Below are 21,566 nucleotides of genomic sequence, written 5' to 3'. Positions count from 1 at the left end.
TCTAACTTTTAAACTTCATATCATGAGAAAACATTTTTAAGCAGTCCAAATAAATGAAGAGGAAAAAGAAAACAACTGTAAAAGTTTTCAAGATTTTTCAAAGAATTACAATTTTTAAATTTCATATAATGAAAGAAGCGTTTTGTTGAAATAAATTAGGAAGAAAAATAAAACTGTAAATGTGAAATCATTAGCAAGTAATGGCTAAATATAATCTGTTTAGCTATGATTACAATGAAAAATTAATATAATTAAATGGTTACAATAAAAAGTCTTTGGACAGAAAATTTATTTTTATTTAACATATAACAACATTTGCCGCTTTAACTTTCAAATTACATATCATGAGAAAAGTGTTTTGTGTAATTGAAATAAATTAAAATAGAAAATAAAAACAACTGTAGAAGTTTTTAAACTGTTTCAAACAACTGTCACTTTTAAACTTCATATCATGAGGAAAAGGTTTTGTGCAGGACCACTAAATTAAAAATAAATTTACATAATCTTATTTTAATGGGAAAATTTATTTCGGGTTTTAAACAACCTTACACGTCGCTAAAAGTTATAAAATTTTTAATTTACAGTTATGAAGTTTGAAAGTTACAGTTGTTTTATTTATTTTTAAGAACTTATCATTTTACACTTACACACTAGACTTTTGTGTACTCTGTGTAAAACAGTTGCATCTTATATCTTATCCTTAACTAGAACAACAACCATCTGATCCTCTGCTAGTGTAGAAAAACTTACTAAACTGTGCCAGATTGTTGTTTGAGATAGTATTACTCAACTTCCCTCAGTTCTCCTTTGAGCTGATTGTAATGTTTTTTTATGAGTGAAATGGCTGTAGTATTTCTCATGGCAGCTGGTATTGATATCATCTTAAGAGGCATTGGTGGTGGTAGAAGATGATGATGCTCCCAGTCCCTTAGAAGATCTTTGCAAACAGAGTCTGGATAAACTCCTTTATGGCTCAATATAATAGTTAATATATTGCTGAGCATATGACTCAGCAGTGCTGAGCCACTTCGGTGATAAAACAATCAAATTACAGTTGTCATCTTCTGATTTCAGACAGTGAAAAGCATTTGAGGTAGCAGCCTTTTTTCCATTTCAACTTGCAAGCATGCATGCAGCCTACGCACTCAGGCCTGTATTCCCTGGTTGCAAGTTGGGTCTGCAAATGTTAGACGACTAGTTATGAACACTTGGGGGTTTAGGGGGCGGTGTTAGCCCCCCTCTTCAAATGGATACGGAGCAGTGCCTCGGAGCTCTGGACTTTTTAGGCATCAACAACCCTCCAAGTATGCATAAATGCAATCAATTGTAAGCATCGAAATCTACATAAATATATTGGTTATGGTTCATGGTAGGAAAAACTTTTTCTTTATTCCACGAACATTATAAAACTCATGACAATACAGATTTCTGTAAAAAACATTGAAAGAACAAGAGCTATTACTTCTTTATTGCAATAGCATTTGTTCTGTCAATGTGTCCATGGCAGAAATCTTTCACAACTGATTCTATATCTACATGTATTTCAACATCTTTATATATGCGTAATACTAGAAGATTATTTAGACGAGCCTGCCCGATAGTGCTCCTCATCGCTGATTTGATTTGCTTCAATGCAAAAAAAGGATCTCTCACTCACTGCATTAGTGGCAGGCAAAACCAATACTAGATTAGTGAGCCTCATCGCTAGTTGCACTAGAGCGCTACTAGCGCTCGTAATTAGTAGTTGGAAATTCCAAGTGAACGAGCTTAGACTGCAATTCTTAGTACTTAGCCGTTAAAAATTACTAAAAAGTTAGGGCGCCTCAGCCACCCAGCCGTTCCAAGGAATACGGGCCTGTACGCACTACTAATAATGACAAACAGGATCACTCACAGTTTAACAGGGCGTAGTAATTATGAAATCATGACTGCGCGTTGCAAAATAGTACAGCTGTATTTTTAACATTTTTACTAGAAATGGCACGTTTTCAGTTTCCAAGAGCTTTAGTTAAGTTAATTTATGCTACATTAACCATTTTGAAGGTGCTACATTAACCACTTTTCATGAGCTGCTTATGAAGGATCTCTTTTGACGTCTCACCCACAATCGCTATGTAACTGAATGAGAAAAATGAAAAAGATAAGTCGCGTGTCAATTGATGTTATGGAAAACGCAAAAACGCTTATTTGAGGAACACGCTAATCAAAAAAGGTCGCTCAGCGCACATTGGCAATCGCAACTTTTTTTCAGACATTTTGAAAACACAACACATGCGAATTATCTAGTATTATATTTATACTTCTTACATTGATAAAATGTAAAACGTAATATACGTTTTATATTTTATCAAATATAAAACGTATATTACGTTTTATATTTGATAAAACCCTCGTTTGATATTTGATTTATCCCCCAAATGGGATATAAAAATGGGCAAGTAGGTAAGCCGAAGTTAAACACACACTGAAAACCATATACCGAACTTAATGGGCAAAGGATACCGAAGATGGTAAATACCGAGGATACCGACACCAGGAAAACCGATAAAAAAGTGCAAGGATATCCTATCCGATACTAAATTATATTACCGGCCCAACACTAGCGGAAGGGTTAATGCTTAGGTCTGCAGAGCGAGAGGTTCTGAGTTCGAATCCAATGTGTGTTTTCCGTAGCCTAATGTTTTGTTTCCCTCTAACTGAATATAGGGAAAACAGATCAACTGAAGCTAAACAAGCACTGAAAAATATACATGGTTATTATATTGCAGTTTGTGATAGAATGAGATTTGTAATGTTACATGTTAAGTACAGTATATTTAACATCTAATTTCAATAGGTTCTGAAATTTGGTGAGTTCCATCATGACAAAATCTAACCAATTTAGGGCTTCAGAATTGGACATTTTCGATTAGCAATCGAATCGTAATATCAATTGTATATACTTATGATACTGTATATAAAGGTATACATTAAGAGTATATACCCTCATGTATTGTTTACGATAATACATAGAATTAGTGTTCTGCCAAACTTTCGGTTTGTACCTTTCCAACCACATTTCTAACCAATCTTCACAGCTCCATCAAGGAAGAAATTTGGGAATTACCCTAGCCTGTCTTGACTAAATGTTGTTTTACGGAGTTTTCCCCCCGTCGAGCGGGCGAGCAACACAACAGCTTGTCACAAGACGTACTGCGCCTGATGCATCAGCTGCACTGAAAGGGAGTTGTTCTCTTCCGTCTACGCGGCTTGGCTGCGATGTTATGGCGGTCGCTCCATTGGTAATCATAACGGACTTCGCGCGCAAAAAATTATGTGGAAGAAAATAAGATTACAACGTTGAACCAAAGACCAGTCTTTGTTGTACACGTTAGTAGAATTTAAGAATAAAATAAATTGAAAATAAAGTTTCATTTGTAAGAACAAATGAAACTGACTGACACAAAAATAGAAATTAAACTGACTGAGCGCACAAATAACGACATGTTTAGTCGCTGTTGTTGTGTAAGTTCTCAAGTTCTACTAAAGTTGACCTCAGAGACTGGTCGCTGGTTAAACGTTAATTTTATTTTTCTACATAAATTGTGGCGCGAAATTCGTTGTGATTACTAATCGAGGGACGGGTATAACTGGAGTATCTCAGAACCTACGTGCAACCTCAGAACCTATATGTATGCATGCATACATAGAGGTTCTGATGTTGCATGTAGGTTCTGAGATACTCCAGTTATACCCGTCCCTAATCGAGCGACCGACATAACATCGCAACCAAGCCGCATAGACGGAAGAGAACAACTCCCTATAAGTGCAGCTGATGCATCAGGTGAAGTACGTCCTGTGACAAGCCGTTGCATTGTTCGCCCGCTCGACGGAGGAACAACTCCGCAAAAACAAGTTTGTCAAAACAGTCTAGGATTACCGCTGAAAATTGCGTATTTCAGCATTTCAAGTTTTGATGTTCTAACAAAAGCCCACCATCACGATTTGCACACTGAAATTTTGATTAGGACCTTTATTTTCTATACAATCATCTTTTGAAGGTGAGACTTTACAAACACTATGCAGAGATGTTATCACTCAGCAGCTTTCCACGCAAGTGTTCATTGAAGAGTTGCCATTACCAACGAGAATGAAGAATTTCTTGAAGTTCGATTCATGAATTCCTATTCAGGCATATTTGCTAACTCGTGTCAACATGTACATACATGTATCAGGTAAAGATGATGAGGGTATCCACTGCATGAGCAAATTTTTAGAGAAGCCATTAGCAAGCTTACCATTAGCCTCATTCTCAATTGTATTTGCGCACTGTCTAACATTTTCGCAACATTGTGTCCACATTTTATTTAAATATTTATAGATCAAATAAAGCTAATCACAAAAACATGAGATGTTGTCAGAGGGTATGTGGTGCTAGCAGCGCATAGCAGATATGATTGATTATTAAAATAAAGGTTCAAATTCTACTTGTCCCACTTGCACTGCATCGGTGTGGTTACAACAATGAAAATTTACATTACCATTTACATTTTATTACGAGCAGTTGAACAGGTGCTCCACTATGCAGTCTGAAATTTGTTTCACATTTTGCTAGATTCGTTGAATAATCTCTCATTACTCACTCATGAGTAATCAAGTACAGATAGTAGATGAGCTTAGGCTATTTGAATTGTCAAAATCGGCAACAAACAAAAAATAAGACTACTAAGCGTTTGTTTTGAACTGAAATTAAAAACTGTCAAAAACCAGTTACAATACTTTATACAATGATAAATTAAACCTTAAATTGATTATAAAAAAACAACATGATGGTGAATAAAATGAGTCTCTATTAGCAGAGGCATTTAGCCAACAGAAGATTCACGACAGATCATAATTTTGCCTATTATGCCCTATGTGCTCATCAAATGTTGATGACTCAGAGTAATTTTTTCACAGGCTGGAAAAGTTTAGCGTCTCACTCCTTTAGTCATTTGTATAGGCCCCATAGCTCATGACCAATTCTCACATCCTAGCAGCAACTTCAATGAAATAACATCAGTTGTAACTGGAACTGCTGTACCAGAATGATTGAGTCACGAATACAAAAAAATGGTCTCATAAAATAACCTATCTCCATAAGAACTAAGCCTGGGGCGGCGTATGATAATCATCAATAACATGATCAAAAGCTGCGGTGTAAAAAAGTATGGTGAGATATCTTACCTGATACATAGTCATCAATTAGTAGTCGTTATCCCTTCGAGCTGGAAGTTTTTCAGCAGACTAAAACAAGAAGGAACAGTCTAGAATGTCCAAGAAATGATCAGGGCATGAATAGATGAAGAATATTGTTTCATAGAATAACCTATCATCATAATAACTAAGCCTGGGGCGGTGTATGATAATCATCAACAACATAACATGATCAAAAGCTGCGGTGTAAAAAAGTATGGTGAGATATCTAACCTGATAGATGGTCATCAATTAGTAGTCATGGTTCCTTCGAGCTGGAAGTTTTTCAGCAGACTAAAACAAGAAAGAACAGTCTAGAATGTCCAAGAAATGATCAGGGCATGAATAGATGAAGGATATTGTTTCATAGAATAACCTATCATCATAATAACTAAGCCTGGGGCGGTGTATGATAATCATCAACAACATAACATGGTCAAAAGCTGCGGTGTAAAAAAGTATGGTGAGATATCTAACCTGATAGATGGTCATCAATTAGTAGTTATGGTTCCTTCGAGCTGGAAGTTTTTCAGCAGACTAAAACAAGAAAGAACAGTCTAGAATGTCCAAGAAATGATCAGGGCATGAATAGATGAAGGATATTGTTTCATAGAATAACCTATCATCATAATAACTAAGCCTGGGGCGGTGTATGATAATCATCAACAACATAACATGGTCAAAAGCTGCGGTGTAAAAAAGTATGGTGAGATATCTAACCTGATAGATGGTCATCAATTAGTAGTCATGGTTCCTTCGAGCTGGAAGTTTTTCAGCAGACTAAAACAAGAAAGAACAGTCTAGAATGTCCAAGAAATGATCAGGGCATGAATAGATGAAGGATATTGTTTCATAGAATAACCTATCATCATAACAACTAAGCCTGGGGCGGCGTATGATAATCATCAACAACATGATCAAAAGCTGCAGTGTAAAAAAGGATGGCGAGATATCTCACCTGATAGATAGATGGTCATCAATTAGTAGTCATTGTCCCTCCTCATGCTGCAGGTTTCTTTCGTACTGCTGGCTGAAACAAGAATAGTCTGAAATGTATGAAAAAATGACAGGTCGAAAACACCAAAGAGATACAGACAATATATTGTCCTTACTGGAATTTGAAATGATGAGGTGGAACCTTATGAATGAACACCTTAAGATGTAAGTTGTTGCCAGAATCATCACTTGTGCTTGTGTTCTCATGTTTATTCAGCAATGCTAAAATAATAGATCGATGGATTAATTCCAAATAAACATTATAAATAGAGATTAGATACTCTTCTGGATTACAGCATTCAGTGACATGATTGCTCTACAGGACTAATTCAGTAGAACGAAAGTATAAACATCATTATTCTGCTGTCAGAAGCCAAGGAAATAAACATGACATGTAGCATGTCATCTTACCTGGCTTACGTGGAGACGGGACAGGTCGCTGCAGAAGTGTCACTTTTCAGGCTGTAACGGATATGCCACAAATAGTAACAAGGTAAAAACCACTGATAGTAAGTATGATGATGTATGCTGTAAGAAATCGAAAATCATGCAAACAATATTGTGTGATCTATCTATTGTGTGATCTAACGTCCTAACATTGCTGAAAGAAGCAACACATTTATATGCTGCCATACATATTGATTAAGGAAAGCTAAAATATCGATGAAAAGCAGTAATAGCCTTGAAAATACAATTAAAAATAGATACTGGTTAATCCTATTGACAGCATGCAATAGAATTATTTAGAACATTGAGAATCTTTTAGATTGTCTGTGACGCACTTATTATTATGAGTTAGAATAGAAGCAATATTATATAGCTACTGTAAAAGCTCAATCAAGGCCATTAAGGTGTTAAGCATTCATGAATGATAAGAAATGGACTTTCATTTCTAATAAAGTTATAATTATAAATTTAACAATGGCAAACAACTGGAGCGGGTTAACTCAATGTATCTACTTTCATTGCATCATTCGTATATTCAGATATTTTTTGTATCTATGATATGATTGTATCTATGATACAATAAATATTATGGGAGGTGTTTCTGTATTTGAAAAGGTTTCAAAATGCAATTAATTAATACAATTATAATGCAGTTTGGCCCTGTCCACTTAACATCCTTGCATCCCCATAGCACCATATCACTAGCATTAATAACGGTACTGTATAAACTGCTCCTATCTGATAAATTCTTCAAATGTCAACTACACATTCAAGTTACATTTACAACCGACAAACAATTAAAAGTAACATTTGATCTTTATCTAAGGTGGTACTAAGAATTTGGAAAATAAGGTTTGGCATCAATTGAATAATACAGTAGTCACTTCTATAATGTAAAGTATTTGTAACATAACTTTAATAACGAGTTCAATGATTAGTCTTGAAAATTTTTACGCCACACTTGAGATAAAATAACTATCCCAAAGTATAGGGATCTCTACTATGTATACGATGATAGTCTATAAATATCAATCTTAAAGTTTGTTGTCTGTTCATGTCTGCCTGCCCATTCATAGCAATTACAATCTTGGAATGAAAAATTTGCTTCATTCTGGACTAGAACTCACGAAGATTGTAACCACAAGTTTGCTGATATGAGCACCTAAGCATATGGCCAAGCCATTTTGACCATTCCCATCACTTTTACCATATATATTGTATACCTGTTTTGGTGATTGCACACAGCAAATTAGTAATACAATGCGCCCATGGGGTACGTTGCTTCTGCTATAAGATTTCTCCAGGTTTGCCGTTATATACAGACAAACTCGGATAGCTCAACTTCACGGGTCCGAATGAAAAGTGTTTGAGTTATCAGAGCGTTCAAGTAATCAGAGGACTGTCACAAATGCATGTATTTATTAGTAGATACATGTATAAATATAAATCGATAACATATATATATATATATATAAATCAAAAGTAAAGATGGCTTGTTGGAAATTATAAGGCATCCCATGTAGTTTAAATTTTTTTTTACCAGAAAGTATAGATATTTTTTTATTGAGATTTGTTTCTTGTTTTAGGTGATGTGACTGCCAGGACGTTTTCATATTGAAATTGGCAAAACTTGATCGCTGTTGAAACGCTCAGAAAAAGACTTTTTGCCGGTAATGGTGATAACAACGCCTAAGAACTACTAAAAGTTGGTTTTGATCTCCATGGTTTGCAATTAAGTGATAGTCTAAAGTGATAACTGTTTTGTTAGGCAAAACACTGTTCAAGTTTATGATGTTCAGGTCAAGTTATCTAAAGCAATTTATCATTGAGAGGGAATGGACCAAACAAATTTGTTCGCGTTAAGCATGTGTTCGAGCTATCCGAGTTTGACTGTGTATGTATATACCGGTATAGTGCCAAAAGCTTTCCTCCGTGCAACAGCGACTCCAGTAGTTCTCAGTTTGGACTGCTGCAGACTCAAGATGTTTAGCTGGTTGAATTGTTGCACCTCCAATTGATATGGGTAGCTGCCCTTGTACTGTGACTGCAAACAATACAAATTCAGCATACAATGCATGTTGATATAAATGCAAAAGACAAAGAACTATTGACAAGAAAAATGTTTGATGTTCTTAGTGCTGGCAAGAGATCAAACCCTCCCAGAGTGTTACCACCACATTACTTTACCAAGACGTTGGCACTGATAACTTGACGAGGCAATCAGTAATTTGACTTGTCTTGAGACAAATGAGCATGAAGAAAATGTGGCACTTACTAGTTCGGTGGGAGACACCGTGGGAAACACCAGTAACCGGTCGTCCGCCAACTAGACTTTGCTTTATAAACTGAGCTACAGTTGTGCTGCTTCTCAACTGCTGCTTTTCTTGAACAGTCATTTTTTGACCACCCTGATGAGAATATAACAAACTACTTAGCATGTAAATCAGATCATGCCGGTGAAAACCACAAGACAAACCCAACAAGCTAAGTTACCTGTGTAATACCACTAATGATGATTGGAAATTTTGGAAGTTTCCCCAATGAGTTGCGGGCAACAATATTTTTGGTTTTTCTAATGGGGGCAACAATAATTGTGGTTTTCCCAATGGACAGTGAACCTGCAGTTTATTGTAGGGCTTTTTTCATGACAGGGATCTAAAATAATACAGGATGCAGCAATAACTTGGGGATATAAACTAATAAAGTTGACTCTACAACCAAGTGCATTACTACAAATGTTCCAACACACTGACATTTACACAAAAACTGTATACTACAGAAATTTTTCAACGCGCCAGTAACGCATTGAAGAAGGAAATTGTTTCATCACAACTATGTTCAAATTTAGAATGGGTAAAAAGGTAGTGTCTTATCTGTGATTATTTTACTGCATTATTCATATTTTTGATTTACAACGCATCACTATCACTACATCTGCACCCTTTTGTTCCATCAGCACGGCTCCAAGTATAATTACCAATCTCTGACAAGCTTTCTATATTAATACACTGTCAGAAGGAACTGTCAGAAGATGGTTTTTCTGAAGTTTTCATTCTGCAATGACGAAAAACTTCGTAGCAATATTGAGTGCTGTTTACAAATTGCAAAGTTTCAAAAAATGATAACCAGCAAAGCCACTTTGTGTTGATTTTATCGTACTACTGTTTGACCAACCATGTGGTCTATTAGTTTTCCTGTTCTCCACTCAAATGTGTTCTCATGTCACAAAGACAAGTAGAACGTGATGAAATTCTGCGAAGAAATATATAAGAAATATGGCCGGTGCTAATACCATTGACATTGTTACATCATGGAGAGCATAAGGAATGGACCTCAGTAGACATTAGTGTTATTGACATGAGGTGCTGAAGATAATAATTTTGTTTTTAGTTAATGTTTCAATACTTTTATGGCACTATATTTTCAACTTCAAAATGATGTATGCTCACCTGAGATGCTACCACTCAAGTTTTACGTCAAGAGGGAAATCGATGTTTCTGTCCATCAATGTTTTCTGTAATAATGACCAACCCGTGCAAACCACAGTTTTTTCAATCATCAACTGCACTTCACAAAGCACAACCAGAAATACTAGAATGGATCAAAAACATGTGTTCTAACAAGACTTATTATAAGACAATTGCAAATCAACCGGCACTAATAAAGCAGTGGCCAGTACTATTCTCGATCTTGGAATACTGACAAAAATCTGTTTTGATATCAGTGTTTTAAATATGTAACGTATATCACAAACCTGGTCATACGAATGTCTCAAGGAATGCAGTTCCACATAATCTTCACCTATAACAATGTTTAAATGATCAATTCAAGAAGACAATAAAATGGTTTCAAACTATGAAGGGAGTAAGCAGTCTGACAGTGCCGATACACATTCTTCAGCAGGGTTTTTGAGTACAACTAAGAGAGGGCAAGTTTTTCATCATACTGAGCTATTAGTAACGCAATTGGCATATGTAGATTACAATATACTTACTTTGGCTGGAACGTGTTCACTTGAGGACCAATAACCAGGTTCTGAAACAGATGACATTACCCATTGTGAAGCTTAGGAATGCGCAGAACAAACAAATGTATTTCATAAAACTTGCGCAGAATTTGTGTAGGCACTCAAGTTTACACATGTACCAATTTTTGGCATAAAACTGGCACGTTTGAGAAACAAAAAATTCAGTTATCAAAATGTAGGACATGCTTACCTGTTTAAACTTTCTGACAACTACGGTACTGTTGGATAGAAATGAATTTAAGCCCTTTCATGACGTCACTATACATTCTATTGTACACAATTCACTAACTGTTGAACAAAATTAATAAAGTTAGAATACATTAAATAAATAGAAACTTGGAGTTTATAATATATCAAGATTATGTTGTTTTTCTCGGTCTCATGGCATACGTTCTAGTAGAATCTGGTATGTTTGTTTGTAAGTCGGCCAGCTCAGCATCTGGTGAGTCGGGTTGCCCAGCAGCATTAGGCGAACTATCACTCGCAAGCATTTCTGGCGCTGGCGTGGTAGCTATGGTAACAGTGTTGCCAACATTGGCCAATGTAACTAGCTGGGGATCTGGAACTGGAACTACAACTGTGGGTGTTATGGGAACAGCTGGCTGTGTTACAATAGGCGGAGTGACAGCTGCCTGACCTACTGATAGGGTAGGAGTTGCTGAATTCACAACAGATGGCTTGTTAGTTAATATTGTGTGGTGTAACACTGTTGTACCAGCAGTGCCTATGCCTGCAGGATTTGTCGTCACAACTGTGGGGGTACGAACAGCTGTCTGCGATACAGATGGTGGCTGATAGGCTTTGGATAGAGACATGGTAGTGACAGTTCTATCAGTTGAAGAAACGGATCGATGGCCCATTAGGGAAGCGGATACGGAAGGCTACAACGAAAAGAGATTATGATTAATCGCTCAGATTTTGAAAATCGCACATGTCAGATATGTCAACACAATGTTAGATCCTACCTGGCTTTGCAAACCTTGCACAGTTACAGACGCTAGACTCACAACCGATGTTGCGCCAGCATTTCCACCCGACACAATGCCAGTAATGGCTCCAGCTACTCGGTGAGCTGATGGACGAGCAGAGCTAGTTGCAACCAGCTTGGACGGGGACTGAGTGACAAGAGATGAGCCTGCTCCAGGCACTATTGCAACAGGGTTGGTGGTTGTGATGACAGGACGAGCCAAGGACACTGTCACATTGCTGCTGCCTGATCCGGATATACCAGCCGAGCTGTTGGGTGCCGACATTTTGGTAATAGTAGCTATAAAATGATTCATAAATGTAGAAAAACTATTTAATGAAAAAAGCTTTGTCTACATACTAGTGATAGAGAAATAAACATGACAACCGACAAACAATGGCAAATGCTAACCGTGCATGTTGGCAGGGGTTATGAGTTGAGTCGTGGCTATGATTGTCTGGCCAGCTGTGCCTGTAACTGAAGCTCCAGATGTCCCAGGGGTCGTTATAATCTGAGCATGCTGCGACTGTTGTTGTTTTATCAACTGTTGAATTTGGTGAACTCCTATTTGTTTACCTCCGATTTTTTGTTGGACTATCTGAACACTTGCACCTGATTTTCCAACTAACTGTGGGTGACTAAGACCTAGACGAAAAACATCATTAGTAATACCAATTGTACAAACAAAAAATTACGGCTCAAGATAGGTTCAAAGAGTCGAATAAATGAACTTACTGAGCTTTTGGAGCTGTGGTCGTGTCACCTGCTTATTATTGTGAAGCAATTGTATCTGTCTGAACTGGTGTGGCTGACTGCCAGAGATACCAGCCTTGCTTATGGCGCCTGTCAACAATATTAAAGAACACATGTGGCAGCACTTCAGGTATTACTAAAATTAGTAAACAACAAAGACATCGGTTAGTAGCAGTTTTAGTAGAACTTTACAAGCAGTGCAAAACAAGCACTGCTTGTAAAGTGACAAGATTAATTTACGTTTTCAAGAACCAAAGCATTAAAGTCTATGTCAAATATTCTAGCGCCAATATATGCCAGGGAATGCTCAAGATGAGAAGCGTTTATTGTATGTGGATAGAAGAAAGATATGTTTATTAAATAGTTGTAAAGGACTAGTCTTGGTGGAGATTTTATTTTTTCACTGACACGAAACAAACTAGTTTGTCAGTAGAGGCCTTTCATATCGATAGACTGAACTCCTAAATAAAGACCTTAGAGATGACATTGACAGTGTGCCACAATGTATACAAACAAACGGCCACCAACAAACCGAGAGAAAATCAAGCAGGATGGATGAACTACTGCTGCACTTATGATCAAGCTTAATCATCTAATGTTTCACAACAGCCAGAAACAAACTAGCCAAGTTGACATTACACTAGCCATTTCCTGTCTTTCGATGTCGTTCTAAATCGATGTCGTTCTAAATCGACAGAGTTGGTCTCTTTTGCAAAATAATGTTACAGTTTCTAATAACCAGTTATCAAATCGTTTTGGAGCACATCCAATTGAGCATCCATCCGCAAGGCAATTTGGACAAAATGCCTACGCTTTAGTTATTTCCACTGCCCTGAGCCAAATCGTCTAAATGTTATTCATGTCAATATGAAAAGGATTGTAATTATCAAATGGAAGTCTTTCACTAAAGCTACCTGCAGCAGCAGAATAAAATTCAAACATACCCAATGTTTTTTGTTGCTGCGGAAGAGTAACATTAATATTGACTCCTGTGCTCACAGGAATTGTCATATTAGTAGTAGCAGAACCAGCCACAGAGCTGACAGTCTTCACCAGAGTGGGAACGCGTGCCTGATCGCTAGCTTGTTGGATTTGCTGTCCACTCAGCAGCTAGAAATACATAGTAAAGTAGTGAAAAACAACTACAAAGGCATGGCATCGCAAGGCTCAAAGGGAGAACTAGCAATGAATTTGCAATGATGCAACAATTAAACCTAGGGAGTTCGCATGTATAAGGAACGGTTGATATTTGTATCTGCTGTTTTGCCCCGATTGGCTAGTTGATCATCGGGAAATGTTCACATACAAAACCCGCCACATGCCGGAAGAAAATACATATATATTCTAGATAGAAAATTAGCAGTAAAATGAGTTGCACAGCATATAGGTAAAAACTACATATAATCATGAGTTGGTTGCAATTCCTGGAAAATTTTTAGCGCGTTGTTGCAAAACTTTCATCTATTGTGCACCACTGTGTATCAATATGAGTAACATCATATTGCTATTGTAAAAAGCTTGCATATCAGGAATTATGCTAATTTCAAGGCGAGCAAGTTGTTAGGTATTAATGAATGAAAGTTTGTCAGTGATGAAAAAATAGTTTGAGCGCTGACAAAGCACTCAAGCTGGTTTTATGAAAGCATGTATACACATGTATATACCTGCGTAGTGCCAGAAGCTGTCCTTTGGGCAACAAGAGTGGCTCCAGTAGCTCGCTGTTTAGTCTGATGCTGACTCAAGATGTTTAGCTGGTTGAATTGTTGCTTTGTGGCACCTCCAATTGATATGGGTTGCTGCCCTTGTTGTACTGTGACTGCAAACAATACAAATTCGGCATACAATACAGGGTGATGTAAATGCAAAAGACTAACACCACTGACGAGAAAATGTTTGATGTTCTTAGTGCTGGCAAGGGATCAAACCCTCCCAGAGTGTTACCACCACATTACTTTATCAAGACGTTGGCACTGATAACTTGATGAGGTAATCAGTAATTTGACTTGTCTTGAGACAAATGAGCATGAAGAAAATGTGGCACTTACTAGTTCGTTGGGAGCCACCCTGAGAAACACCAGTAACCGATCCTCCGCCAGCTTGCACTTGCTTTACAAACTGAGCTACGGTTGTGCTGCTTCTCAACTGCTGGATTTCTTGAACAGTCATTTTTCGACCACCCTGATGAGAATATGAAAAGCTACTAAGCATGTAAATCAGATCATGCCAGTGAAAACCACAAGACAAACCCAACAAGCTAAGTTACCTGTGTAATACCACTTATGACACTAGTGGCTTGATTAGGAAGTTTCCGACTAAGTGACCCCAAGGAGTTGCTGACAACAATACTATTATTTCTTCCAATGGAGACAGCAGACAGTGAAGTCCCTTGTAGGGCTTGCTTTGTGGCAGGGCTCTTAAACAATCAGGATACAGATGTGACGGATATAAACTTATCAAAGTCAAAACTTTTTAACGGCCTAGTAATCGCAAGAATCGTATTTTAAATTAAAATTAAGGGAGTGGATGTAAAAAGTAACATGTTAAAATTTGAAATGGGAGAAAAACTAGCTTCGACTATGCTTATTTTTATGGCTTTTTTAACAATTATTTTTAATTCTAAATGGTTGACTTGCAGCAAAATTCACAATTATAGTTATAATTACAAAATTACAGATATTTGGTATCAAAAAGATTCCCCGTGTTCATTTTTGAGCTTATAATAACCTGTTATCACATTTCCACACATTTTGCACCTACAACACAGCAGAGTAAGACATGGTGAATCTTTTGATACCAAATAACTGCAATGTGAATTTTTTTGCAAGCTTTATAAAGGATTTTATTTATTAACTGCGCAGAATTATATAAAATATGAAGATTTTTTAAGGCCCTGTTGGGCTGCATTCACATATAAAATCAGCCATTTTTAGGGTAAATCAACTTATTCAACAACATATGAAGCATTAGTTTTCTAAAAACTGGCTAATCTGTACCGGCATGTTTAGCCCAACCCACTGCTATGGTCTTGAACAGTCAGTGATAGAGGAATTACGCATTAACGTTTGCAAAATGCTGTTCCAGTGTACATGGTACTTTAGGCAGGTACAAAAAAACTGAATCTGCAAATGACCTGAAATTCAATGACTACACTAGCTAAGTCTTTATATGAATATGTGATTCAGTCTCAACATGAAAATAAAAGAGTTCTAACATGAATTGAACTAGAATGTAGACATTAGCACTACTATGAACAGAAGGAAAATCTTCATGCAGAACAAATTTGGATTAAATTAGGACTGCAAAATGTAACTCACAATAATGGCAGTGGACCCGCCTGACGACGAGAACTGTTGCAGTTGCACAGTGTTTCCAGTTCGAACACTAGTTTGACTTGGAGTGGTACGCTGCTGCTCTGCCTAAAACAAACATGTCATCGCTGAACTTTCCCACAAAAAATGGGGGAATCATTGGGCCAATAATGCAGCATATGCCATCTACCGCGAACTCCGGTGTTTGCCAAAGATTTGACACTAAACTAAGTTTGAAAACCCGTCCTTGACTAAAAATGAAATTCCAAATTTATCGCAAATAAAAAAACTAAATAAAATATTGACATCCTACTCACGAGATGAATCGGACACAATGTCCCATTCTCGTCCATTGAACTTGCTATAGCAAGGATTTTCTTTTGAAATGTGATTTCTATAATTACTGTACGTAAATGGATTTGACTATTAGCCACTACTTTTTTCTGACGATTTGAGCCATGCGGCTTATAAGGGTGTGGCTGTGCCCTCATCGCTAGGGCGCATCAACAAGAATCTACGTTTAGGGCGCCTCTAGCGGTGAAAGAAAATACTGAACAATTCCTAACGGTACTGTTCCATTAGGCATTAGGTTGAAAAGCATTGGTTAATACGAAACAGTGCCGTTAGGCACTGTTCCATTTTAAACTGCAAAGTTGCTGCCGCGCTAGAAAGCACCGTAACGAGTTCTGCGGCCTATACAAAGGCGCGTCTTATGTAGTTTTATTATCACTATTTTGAAAATGAAGCAGATACGGCTTATATAGGGGTGCGGTTTATAGTCCGAAAAGTAAGGTATATACTTCTCCATAGTGTCAGCCTTCAAGCAGGCACTTCAGTATTCCTTCAGCAAAACCCAGTATCACCCATTCATTCTTTTTCTTATACATGAATCCCCATTTCCAGCGTAAATCTGTTTCGCGAGATTGCTTTTTTGTTAAAATCGTGTATTACCAAAATTGGCAGCTTTGTTTTACTGACCAGGCAGGCTAATACGATGGTGAAATCTTGTTTTAGTGCCTAGTTTCCTAAACCTGGCATATATCCAACTGATGTTAATTGTAGGTATTGCTGATGACAAGAGGCTTGTTTAAATGACATTTCTTCAAAGTATCTTTCATCTCTGATGCCGTTTAAATTATTCCAGCTAAGCGAGCTAGAGAATGGTGGTTGGACAACCCACATGGCAGGTACATGCCAAACATTGAAATTAAAGGTATTATTATACAATTAAACCAAACGCACAGCATGCTTTTTTAAATAAACAACAAACTAATTCTACAAAGTTTGTTCAAAACTTGGTAGAGCACACTGCAACAAATTCAATCTATACTATGTTTTGCAAATACATTGATATAAAAGCTCAAAGAAATACAAGGATTGCTACCAACCTTAGTCTTCTCACTCTTAATCCGCTCTTGCCTAATTTTTGCCACTTCCTCAGGGTTCATTGGGGAATCATATTGAATGCCTAGAAAACCAGCAAATCGACATCACCAAGTAGAAAAGCTTGCAGAAAAAAGTAGTAACGGTAGAAGCATTGTTAAAAGATCTTACCACTGTCTGCAATAACTGCAGCATGCTTCGGGTTCTTAAGTGTAGGGTTAACTAGGGTTGGTTTCAGGGTGGGAGTTCTTTTGCTAGCAACATTTTTTATACAGTCAAATCTAAAAGCATGAAGTGTGGTGACAGAACTCCCACTATCTTGGGTGTATAACTGTCCAGTTCTCATCGGTTTGTTTCCTTTGGTCTACAAAACACATGCAAAAGATGTAACCACATTAAATACCAAATCCAATGCAGATATGAGACCTAATGACAAAAAACTTACCTTATAAACGGATTTTGGTATTTTTTTCGATGGTTTCCTCGGATTTGGATCAAAAATTAGCTTTCCTTCCTCTCGTGGAATTATCACCGTTTCGTATCGGGTCTTGCATTGCTTTGCAGATCTGTAGATACGACTTGTAGTACTCACAATGTCAGAAACCAAGTCCCAATTAGGAACATGAGCAGGTGAGGCCACGATTAGATTGAGCGGCTGCTGCAGTAGGGTTTGCACCGACTGCAAACAAGACACTAGGGCTTAGTGGTCATTATCAGTAAATATGGCTTATAAAGTTGTCTGACAATGGCACCCATGCTTGATGTTTCTGCATTCCATCAGCAATTGTAGAATCTTAAATGATCACATAAATTTTTTTAAACTGAACTATTTTTGACTACCTGAAGCAAAGACCAATCTTCATGAATTAACCATTCCGGTTGGTCTTGATGACTACTGTCAGACGAGCCAGGCCGTTGCAGATTGCCACTAGCACCCATCTTCATTGAAAGCTGTCCTGAAACACTGCCATGCCTCATCAATGTTTTGTCACGTCTCATCTTCAGAAGTTGCGGCCGATCAAATAGCGATCTGCAACAGCGCGTCGAATTGATTCAATGAATGAAATGTGAGCTAACCTCCAAACATTGAAAGGCTACCTTGACAAAACTTACCTGGGAGGCCTATTAGCTAAACCAGACTGATTTTGAACTATTTCTTCAGCAACCAGTCTTGCCTTCTTTTTCGCAACCCCAAGATGCTGACTTTCGTGTCGGCGTTTTTTCTCTTTCTTTACATAGATCGGGGGAAGCTGAGATTCTGTCATAATCGCAGAGTTGTACAAGAAGAACATCGATTGATCAGTGTAGATATCATTTTCAGAATGGGGAGGTGTTGGAGGGCACCACATCTGAATCGTGGAGAAAATGATGATTACCTGTAGCATGGTGCAGTGACTGGCAAACAACAAGTGTAAAAAAATCAAAGTGAATACTTACCGGCATATTTTCTCCAGTGACTTTATCTTTAAAAGCCTATGAGAGAAAGCAGATCAATGTCAAAGACAAGCCACGATTATAATTGAAGCTTGCTTTGACCAGACCTGAATGTGGCTAGAAACATCTGGTTCCCACGCTACCTTCAGTCAACCACATTTCAGATAGTGTCAAACCAACTCCACACTATGCACACTTAACTCTTGGATGTTTGACTGGAAGGTAATTGATTTTGAGTTGTTAGCACTGGCAACTGTGGTAACGTGAGAACCGAATATGAAATGAAATCCAGTCTAACAACCAAGAGATAAATACGGTGCATGGGTGTACAATTTATTTTAACAACTTCATTATGGTAGCATTGCAAAAACAAATAGATAATAAAAAATAAATAATAAAAAAAACATTAGCATCATGATTGCTCCCACAAATGTTGAGTTGTTGAAATTTCTATGTCCACATCACTACTGTCTGAAGGTGTAGGAGAAAGCCCGCGCTGATTTTTCACGCCCTCATTCTGTAACGGCGAAGAACTTACTGGTGGTATTAGGTCCCTGTGTAGAAATTGCTGAGTAATAGAATTTGATAATGGAGTAGACACGCTTTGTTTTGATTTTTTTGTGCTACCTTTTGGCCGCCCACGTGGTCGACCTGTTGGTTTTCTGGGTTTACGTTCAAACGTGTCTTCAGATTCGGAATCCAATAGTTTAGGCATTGGCGGCCGCTTAGATTTTCTTGATGGTTCAATGGTAGCAGATGCCTTTGGTACATTTTTATCACGTTTCCGTGCCCTTTGTACCTGATTCATCCCATCCTTTGTGTAAGTATACAACATATCATCCTCTTCCATCTCAGCTCGTCGTTCTTCTTCTTCTCGTCTATCCTTTAGTCGGTTCAACTCCCAGTCTTTTTTAGCTTTTTCTATATCCAACTGAAACATGGGTGAAAAACAACATTAACTCAACGAAAATGCTTGCAATCTCAACTCAAAGGGGTTGCCTTAATTAGGGAAAAACAAACATACCTCAGCTTCTTTTATTGCATCTTCAGTGAACTGCTCATCAGTTTCCTCCAAGAAATTGACAGCAAATCGCTCAACGGGTGTCAATTCCTTTTCCAGAAGGGCTATTTCTTGTTCTACCTATAAAAAGGAAGTCATTCAACACCCGATGATACAAGTAGAGTCATGATATACCACAACTTGACACCACATAAACAAACCTTCGATGCCTTTCCAATTTGCTGTTTCTTCACTTCTGCTTCCCTTTCATCCCAAGGAATGTTTTCGTCAAACTCTGCAAGTTCGGCACCAGCTTCTTCACTTGCTACAGCTGCAGCCTTAACATCCTCAACATCTTCAGCCTCGCATAATGCCTATGAATAAACCTAGTTTTAGGAGTTCTGCTAAGATACGATCAATGTTGTCAATCTGCAACTACGCAAGACAGGTAAATTATTTACGAACGAAAGTCTCACCTGTTCAAATTGCTTCTGATTGAGAGTTGAGGCAACGGAACTGACAGCCAAAACGGCTGGCTGATTAGCTGCAACTTGACTCTGTTTAGACTTAGCTAATCCTTCCAATCCACTTGGTTCAGCGAAGAGATCCGAGATGGTTCCCTACAATTAATTGTACAAGGGTCAGACATATTGGTATTACAAAATTTAGAATTCGCATAAACGATACATATCAAAAATAGCTAGATTAACTAACTTGTTGCAAGGAGGCCGTTGTAAAGTTTCCACCCTCAATTGCTACATCTCCCAGCATTCTCTTTTGGTTGGCCTTTTTAAGAATGTTCTCTTCTACCGTCTTTTCACTTATGAGTCTGAAAACGCAAAGCGAGCAAATTGAACACTTGTTAGCAATTTTGCACAAAACAGCAAAGGAAGCTCCCAGACTGTAATTAGAAACTGCAGCTTTGTTTAGCAGCCCTTATACGCCTGCAGATAAGAGGATAATCAGCAGGTTCTAGCGGTTGCATTGAACATTACAAATCTTCAGCATATTCCGAGAAGATGAAATAAAACAATTTCGAAAAGATATAAAGAAATTTCGAAAAGATATAAAGAAATTTCGACATATACCTGTAAATATGAACATCTCTAGTTTGACCGATGCGATGACATCGGTCTTGCGCCTGGGCATCCATTGTAGGATTCCAATCAGAGTCATAAAAAATTACAGTATCAGCTCCTGTCAGGTTAACACCAATTCCACCGCTACGTGTAGAAAGAATGAATACAAATATTTTTTGATCAGCATTGAATCGATCCATCAACAACTGACGCATCTCTACACGAGTAGTGCCATCTAGCCTCAAGTATCTACAAAAATAATAAATCACGATAACGCAAGCAAGACATGAACACAAATTATTTCAAGATGGGTGATGATTGCGAACTATCCCTGTAAAGTGGCACTTTGGCTAGTTTGAGCTTTCAAACAACTGACGCCACAAATGACAGTGTGACAGCATATTCCATGGTGACAATTTGCTAAAAGATTGATACACAACTTAGCTATAGCACTTGATGAGTATAGCTATTTTTAAAATAAGCAACAATCTAATCAATCAAGCTAACGTTCAAATCCAGTGCTAAGCAGGTTTGTTCGCATATTTATTGCTATAACTGGACACATGAACTACAGCCACTCACATTTATACATAGGTATACATGTATATAGATTTGCATTATAACAGCAATTTTGAAGCTTAGATAAACACAATCTAGTCAATACGTATGGTATATACTATGGTATGGTCATTCCTTGCGCTTGGCAGAATAAAAACGTTTAAATTTAGAATAAATTCATATCTTCAACCAAATGCAACCTGGATTATAGAATCTTCACATGTTGGTTGCAAACAAAAGCATGTAACCAAACTTCCCAAGCAAAATTGCACATAAGTTATAGCAATTTTTGTGCGATAACCTCCAAAATCCACAATGGGCTAAATAAATGCTACATTTTACGGCTCAGTTGCATAAGGGTTAAAAATACAACTTGGCAATTTAGGAGTGGTAAAAACTG

The 21,566-nt window shown here is 37.5% G+C and overlaps 2 protein-coding genes and 1 long non-coding RNA gene across 6 annotated transcripts in view; 1 reads left to right on the top strand and 2 right to left on the bottom strand.

The window, feature by feature from the left end:
• Positions 1–4,181, top strand: part of LOC137394806 (neuralized-like protein 2) — a 29,470-nt gene extending 25,289 nt beyond the window's left edge. For all 3 annotated transcript variants that reach the window (XM_068081577.1, XM_068081578.1, XM_068081576.1), the window contains exon 9: positions 4,041–4,181. In XM_068081577.1, coding sequence (XP_067937678.1) covers positions 4,041–4,159 — 119 coding nt within the window. In that variant the 3' untranslated portion in view covers positions 4,160–4,181. The remainder of the gene's footprint in view (positions 1–4,040) is intronic.
• A 705-nt stretch (positions 4,182–4,886) lies between these two features.
• Positions 4,887–5,970, bottom strand: LOC137394807 (uncharacterized). Its single transcript, XR_010978376.1, has 3 exons — positions 5,935–5,970; positions 5,449–5,508; positions 4,887–5,021 (listed from the first exon to the last, which is right to left on the bottom strand). It is a non-coding gene; the product is annotated as an uncharacterized lncRNA (long non-coding RNA).
• Positions 5,971–6,168: 198 nt separating this feature from the next.
• The window catches only part of LOC137394805 (helicase domino-like), a 33,352-nt gene continuing 17,954 nt past the window's right edge, over positions 6,169–21,566 (bottom strand). For both annotated transcript variants that reach the window (XM_068081574.1, XM_068081575.1), the window contains exons 24-51: positions 20,618–20,857; positions 20,244–20,358; positions 20,006–20,149; positions 19,751–19,903; positions 19,554–19,670; positions 19,329–19,460; positions 18,533–18,568; positions 18,209–18,444; positions 17,936–18,125; positions 17,541–17,774; positions 17,267–17,459; positions 17,101–17,180; positions 15,719–15,820; positions 14,668–14,817; positions 14,450–14,582; positions 14,069–14,220; positions 13,349–13,514; positions 12,387–12,494; positions 12,063–12,296; positions 11,650–11,951; positions 10,652–11,565; positions 10,412–10,458; positions 10,107–10,171; positions 8,933–9,065; positions 8,564–8,701; positions 6,622–6,672; positions 6,368–6,432; positions 6,169–6,244 (exon numbers count right to left, since the gene is read on the bottom strand). In XM_068081574.1, the coding sequence (XP_067937675.1) occupies positions 11,044–11,565; positions 11,650–11,951; positions 12,063–12,296; positions 12,387–12,494; positions 13,349–13,514; positions 14,069–14,220; positions 14,450–14,582; positions 14,668–14,817; positions 15,719–15,820; positions 17,101–17,180; positions 17,267–17,459; positions 17,541–17,774; positions 17,936–18,125; positions 18,209–18,444; positions 18,533–18,568; positions 19,329–19,460; positions 19,554–19,670; positions 19,751–19,903; positions 20,006–20,149; positions 20,244–20,358; positions 20,618–20,857 (3,739 nt within the window). In that variant the 3' untranslated portion in view covers positions 6,169–6,244; positions 6,368–6,432; positions 6,622–6,672; ... (3 more) ...; positions 10,412–10,458; positions 10,652–11,043. The remainder of the gene's footprint in view (positions 6,245–6,367; positions 6,433–6,621; positions 6,673–8,563; positions 8,702–8,932; positions 9,066–10,106; positions 10,172–10,411; positions 10,459–10,651; positions 11,566–11,649; positions 11,952–12,062; positions 12,297–12,386; positions 12,495–13,348; positions 13,515–14,068; positions 14,221–14,449; positions 14,583–14,667; positions 14,818–15,718; positions 15,821–17,100; positions 17,181–17,266; positions 17,460–17,540; positions 17,775–17,935; positions 18,126–18,208; positions 18,445–18,532; positions 18,569–19,328; positions 19,461–19,553; positions 19,671–19,750; positions 19,904–20,005; positions 20,150–20,243; positions 20,359–20,617; positions 20,858–21,566) is intronic.

Source organism: Watersipora subatra, chromosome 4 (assembly GCF_963576615.1).
Source record: "Watersipora subatra chromosome 4, tzWatSuba1.1, whole genome shotgun sequence".
In the NCBI taxonomy this organism is placed as follows: domain Eukaryota; kingdom Metazoa; phylum Bryozoa; class Gymnolaemata; order Cheilostomatida; family Watersiporidae; genus Watersipora; species Watersipora subatra.
The sequence above is the reverse complement of the archived record's forward strand: the minus strand, read 5'-3'. Positions and strand labels throughout refer to the sequence as shown.